Raw genomic sequence first — 6,603 nt, forward strand, 5'->3', positions numbered from 1 at the left:
GGCAAGGGAACACAAGGGAATTTAGGGGGTTGCAAGGGAAGGTGATGAAAGAAAGAAGGCCAAATCTTGCTCCCAGTGATTTCAGACCAGACAGAATTGAATACAGTCTCCCTTTCAGTGATTTGACAACCTCTATTTCTTTGATTTTAGGTATTTTTCTTGTTCACAGACAAGAGAACGATAAACAGAAGCATACACCATCTTTGAAGCAAGCAAAGTGCATGGCATTCAACAAAGGAGCCAGTCAGCAGTTGATTTAAATATTCACAGTAAAATTATTTGTCAGTAATCATACTGAAATTATACAAGTCCCCATACGCTGACTGGTGAACAGTGACTGTCTGCCAGAGTACAGGGAATGAGATTCACATGCTATTTGGTTACTGCACCCAAACAATAATTATGCAGACCCACAATCAGAGTGCAGGAAACTGAATAACTGGGAAGAGTAATAAGTTAGGTTTAGCAATTGCACAGCATCCCCAGCTCTTTGACTGGTTCTTTCATTGGTTCTTTGGTTGGCTGAGACCACGGATATTTATATTTTTCCTTTCTCCTCTTTCTTTTTCTTTAAGTTTAAAAAAAATTCAAGGTAGCACCCTTTTCATACTTCATTCTCTATTATCCCCCCAAAACATTACTGTATTTATATTACCATAACGCCTAGGAGCCCTTCTTTTCTCTGCCCTTTATTTCCCCATCCCCTCAGGCGCATAGCAGTACGCATATGCACACACACTCCAGAAGATCATATTTTCATCAGTATTTCTGCTCTGAGTACTTCAAGCAGCAAAGTGAAACAAAAACTTTACTGTTTCACATTTCAGCTTGCAATGCTCACAGAATACTAAAGGCCAGACTGTTGTAGAGTTCATCAGTTGACAAGACTGGGATCCCCCATCAAATTCTACAGACCCTTTAGGAGACATAGATGAAGAAACTGCACCTCATCACCCTGCAGAAATGGAATTTTACCAAACAGGACTGTACCCACACTTTCACAATCACCATACATCCCCAATTAAATCAGAACCCATGTACCAATCCCAACATCTCTGCAAATGCCACAGAAAACAATCACACATTTTCAAACAGAACCAGTCACTAGCCTTTTGGACGAACACCAGCCTGACAGTTTGTCTCAAGGGGCACATGAAAGAAGTAGCTGCATGACGCCATAAAACAGATTGGGCATATACTCACACAACCTCACTTGGGATTCCAGAATCTCTGATGCCACAAAGCATTGAACCAACTCTCCCATTCAATTTTAATAGAAAATGTAATTGAAAGATTTTTTTTTCCCCCCACACAAGTTACATACACATGTGGCCAGATCCTCAGCTGATGTTGCCTCTTGGGGAAGTAGCGTTTTGCATTGTTTGTTCACAAATTTATTGGTCAAATCAAGGAACAATTGTAATGAGCTCCAGAGGGAATCAACCCCAGCACTCTCTAGCTGTGGGGATGGTTGCAGAAATTCCTCAGAAAAAGACGGGGTACCTCAGATACAGACTAGGGAGAGACTGAACTAAGTGCTGGGTGAAGGGCGGAGAAATATGACTGAGCTGAAAGTGAAGAAGAAATGGACTGAAACACTGGGGTTATGTGGAAAGACCCTTTCAGTTGCTATAACAAGTACTGTGTTGCTGTAGAGCTTGTAGCATAGACGCACCGGTACTCTGAGTAGGCAGCCAAGTTATGGACTGGAAGCATTCGCCCATCTACCTCCATGTCATCATAGAATATCAGGGTTGGAAGGGACCTCAGGAGGTCATCTAGTCCAACCCCCTGCTCAAAACAGGACCAATCCCCAATTTTTGCCCCAGATCCCGAAATGGCCCCCTCAAGGATTGAACTCACAACCCTGGGTTTAGCAGGCTAATGTTCAAATCACTGAGCTATCCCTCACAACAGGTTAGAATGAAATTGACCGTATCATGCTATTACTGAACTCCTGGTAGATGTAGGGGTATAACTTTGGTTTTATAAAGAATCAGAAACAATCTAAAAAAATCCATCACTTGTAAACTTTATAATTTGCAGTGACCACAGTTTTAGCAAACTACTCAACAAAGAAAGTAATCCCAATTTGGACAATACTATGTGCCCACTGTTTACTCTGCGATAACCACCAACCTATGAGCAATATTCCCAGAGCTACGCTGGATGTCATCTGTGAGACTGATGCACACACAGGGAAGCAAAGACAGGTTCACTACAGCTCTTAACATTAGTTTGCCAAATGGAATGGAAGTTAATAATTGGAGACATGCTTATATCATGCAGGATATCACCAAAGATAGTTTGTTGCAATATAGCACTTAAAAAGAAAATACTGAAGGTAAGTTTAAAATTTTAGACTATATTAAAAAAAAATAGGGCCCCACTTCCACAATCCTTATTCACACTGAGCAGCATGCTCCTTGAATAAGCAGGGGTCTGCTTTACACAAGTAAGAGTAACAGACTCAAACCCTGAATGATTATTTTGACAAATGTTCTGCAGACTTTTTTTTTAAAGCAAAATACTAGTGAAATATGTGGAGCCAGAATGCCAGCAATAGGGTTAGAATGACCAAAATGATATTTTTCTAGCAAAGTAATATTTGTCTATTGATAATCTGTCCTTCCTAAGATCTCCATATTGCTCCCACTGGAGTAAGACGCTCAATATTGACCCAACTACTGAAAATGTCAAAATTCCCACTGACTTTAGAGGGTGTGGGATCAAAAAGCCGGAGATGTTATTGGTTATGCCAATAAAGATACAATTGCTTCTGGCACTCAAGTGGTTTGGGGACTGGAATTTTGTCGAGTAATTCCCTGCTGCTTGCCTCCATAGACTTTTTTTGATCTTTGCTCAATGGGTGAAGCTTAAGAACCACTCACTCTGCATAGGGTCCGAAGTTATTCTAAACTTCTGAAGACAAGACAAGAAACAAGTCTTTAGTTTCAGTCAGTGCAGAAAGATTAATCTGGTGATAAGGTACAATTGACAGACAATCTGTGGAAAAAATGTAATTATAGCCACCTTTAGATTCATCTCTAAAACAACATGATTAATGGACACTTTTCCTGTGATTCCAGGTAGATGGAACTATGACATCTTGTGTTGGGTGTAATTTTACTTCATTTGTTATTCCAAGTGTTTTCATTCCCTTTTTTGAATAGCCATGTTTGGGAGCTAACTTTTCACTACAAAAGAGAGTTTTACTTGCAAATTAATTCCGTTGTTGCCACTAGAAAAAGGGACTGCATTCTTACAAATTACCAGAACTACATATTTTTACTTTGTCCTGGAATGTAGGCTAGAGTAGATTAAGTTAAAAAAAAAAACTTGTATTCTAAAATATACTCTCAATATTAACCTGTTTAGAAGAAAAATATCAAACATGAAACTTATTATGAATAATGAGGATGGGAATCACTTTATTCTTAAGAATTAGGAAGTAAGGCCACATTATACTATGTAATTCTCCACTAAAATATCTTATTTCCTTATTATTACTATAATAAAATAATAATAATAATTGCAGTTTCCAAAGCTTTCTAATTTTCCGGTTTAATAACTTCGCTTCTCACCCACCATGAGTCTAAGTTTGTTTACTCCTTATATTTGTGATGAAGAGTGAAGTCAGAGAGTTAACTGGCTCCTAGCATACAAAGGCAGATGACTTTGCTACAGCAACTTCACCAGTCTCACTGGTTACTGTATGCAACAGGTGTCATGATAACATTCCTCACTGGTTTTGTGTTCTCTGATGAACAGGTGGGTGTTGCTGTTAGATGAACAGAGATAACTATTATGTATTCCAAAAGAACAGCTCTGTGTTAGCTTGAAAGCTTGTCTCTCTCATCAACAGAAGTAGGTCCATTAAAAAGATACCAGCTTTGTCTGCACTAGCACTTCTGTCAGCAAAACTTCTGTTGATCACGGGTGTGAAAAACATCCCCCCCCCGACCCGCATAATTTTCACTGTCAAAAGCATCGGGGAGAACAGCGCTATGTCAATGGGAGAGTGTCTACTGCCAATATAGCTACCGCCACTTGTTGGGGTGGTTTAATTATGCCAGCAGGAGAGATTTCTCCCATCAGCACAGAGTGGCTACACAAGAGACTTTACAGCAGCACAGCTGCAGCAGTACAGCTGTGCCACTGTAAGGTCTGTAGCGTAGACATAGCCATTACCTCACCCACCTTGTCTCTCTAAAAAGATTAGTCACACAACAACACTGGTTTGTAATGACAAGCTTATCACCTGATCCTTGTTGATTTATTGCCACTACAGCAGGTAAAGAATGTGTGTCCTCTCATGATAACAGCATATGTTGTTATAGTACTGAAAAAGCTATTTAAAGTAGGGTGGGTGTAGGAACATTCTTGTCACTATATCTGCCAGAATTTTAACAACATTTAGAAGACTTGCCAAGCAGATTCTTACATCATCATTACCGATCTTATCTTGATTATGAAAGATTCCAAAATATTTAAATATTGTTCTATTTAAAAGGCTCATGGGTTTAAAGCAACACCCACTAGCTACAGCATCTAAGGCATTAATTTAAGCATCCTTAATCTGTTGTCATCTGCATGTGAAAGTCCTTGATTCTTTAAATCCAGCTGGATGTTTGTAAACAACTGCACACCTGGAAAAACTGGAGCCACAATATTATGACTAGTAAAAGAAAACCTCATTGTAGAGCCCACAAAATTTGATCCTGTTTTCAGTAGATAATTCGATTGGAACAGAAACAAAGATGAAGCACAGATTGGGGGGGAAAAAAAGAAGTCTGCCAAAATACATAGAGGGAAAGTTTTTGCTCTAAACTAATTACTGAAGATTTTAAAAAAAAACAAACCACTATTTTGCAGTATCCTGCAATATTTTCTTTGAACTGTTCTTCTTTGAAATTGTGCATCTTGATGTCAAGTGTGTTCTCTCTCTAGAGTAGAAACATTAATTCTGAAAAAACATAACATAAAAAACGAAAAGCACAGGTCCAGATCCGCAAAGGGAGTTATACCCCTAAATACCTTTGAGGATCTGGGGCACAGTATTTCTCTTGAGACCAATACGCTTTCTTTTACAGCTCTAGTCTTTGCCATGCAATAAAATATATTTTGGCACATTTTTCTTCTATTCAAAAGAAAAATCATTAGTAAACTACATCTTCCTGTACACATGTATAGCTAGAGGGCAAACACTGCTGGACAAATATACGTTCTGCCCTTTAAAAACAATCCTTATTAAAGTATGTACATTAAACCAAGTCAGACTTCTTTCTGTCATCCGATGAAGTGAGCTGTAGCTCACGAAAGCTTATGCTCAAATAAATTTGTTAGTCTCTAAGGTGCCACAAGTCCTCCTTTTCTTTCTGCTCTGTTCTAACCTTGCTGGCTACGCGGAGTAGAAATGGGGAACTAGACATTTGCCCTACATTGTAAAAGCTCCTTTAGCGAATGGGGGAGAAGAAAAGACTCCTGGATTCTGCTGCGCTCTCCACAGAGCGGAATGCCCGCAGTCTCTCCGCTCCTCCGAGCCAGCGCTGGCCGAGCCTGGTGTTGATAACCGGACCCCGCACACTAGGGCTCACGGTTACCATTGGCGAGTGCGGATTTGGGCAGCCGCTTGTGGCGGGAGGAGGGTGAAACAGCAGAACGTGCCCTAAGCCAAGGCGAGTTTCGGGCACTAGCGCCCACCCCTGCCCGAAAGCCCAGCTCAGACCAGCGGGGAGCAGCCCCAGGCGGAGCCTGGCCCACACGGTGCCCGCTCAGAGTTAGCCCGCAGGACTCTCTGGGGTCCCGCGCGAGGAGCGGCCCCAGGCCTGGCTTCACCCCTGGCTCGGGGGCAGCAGCACCGCGCGGGAAGCAGCCCGGGGGGACCCAGCGCCCCCCGCGGCCGAGCTGGGCAGGCTGAGAGGCCGCTCCCGGGTGACTCACCCGCTTCTCGCCGGGGCCGCTGCCGCCGGCGGGCGGCCTGGGGACGGTGGTGGTGATGGTGAGCGCGGAGCTGTAGCGCAGCATCCTCCTTCGCCGCCTTCCCCCTCAGTGACTGGCGCCGGGCCCAGCCGCCCCGCTCCGGCCGGGGCCAGCAGGTGCGGCTCCAGCCAACGCCCCGGGGAGGGGCCGCCGCGCCCGCCGGGCGAGCACGGTGCTCCCCGGACTCGTCAGGCAACCCGCGTTTTATCGCTCGCCGGGCGTCTCGTCAGCAACGCAGCGGGGCGGCCCCTGTGTGCCCGGCCTGTTCGCGGGGGGGTGCGCGGGGCATGGGTGGGTGCAGCAGGTGCGTGCACGGGTGCGACGGGGCCTGGGTGGGTGTGTGCATGCACAGCGGGTGTGTGCACTAGGCATGGGTGGGTGAGTGTGCAGGAGGTGTGTGCACTGGGTAGTTGTGGGTGTATGTACAGCTCTACAGCAGGCGTGTGCAGCTGGCATTTGTGTGGGGGGGGTGTGCACACAGCGGATGTGTGCGTCGGGTATTTGTGTGGGGGGGTGCATGTAGGGCATTTGTGGGTGTGTGCATACACAGCAGGTGTGCACACTGGGTAGCGTGGCTGTGTGCATGCTCGGCAGGTGTGCACACTGGGTATGTGTTGGTGT

General features: G+C 44.2%; 1 protein-coding gene across 1 annotated transcript in view; it reads right to left on the reverse strand.

The window, feature by feature from the left end:
- Positions 1–6,103, reverse strand: part of MYZAP (myocardial zonula adherens protein) — a 91,322-nt gene extending 85,219 nt beyond the window's left edge. Inside the window, exon 1 of the mRNA XM_073303761.2 lies at positions 5,944–6,103. Within this exon, the coding sequence (XP_073159862.2) occupies positions 5,944–6,027 (84 nt within the window). The 5' untranslated portion in view covers positions 6,028–6,103. The remainder of the gene's footprint in view (positions 1–5,943) is intronic.
- Positions 6,104–6,603: the final 500 nt, after the last annotated feature.

The sequence above is a fragment of the Lepidochelys kempii genome, chromosome 10 (genome assembly GCF_965140285.1).
Source record: "Lepidochelys kempii isolate rLepKem1 chromosome 10, rLepKem1.hap1, whole genome shotgun sequence".
Taxonomy (NCBI): domain Eukaryota; kingdom Metazoa; phylum Chordata; order Testudines; family Cheloniidae; genus Lepidochelys; species Lepidochelys kempii.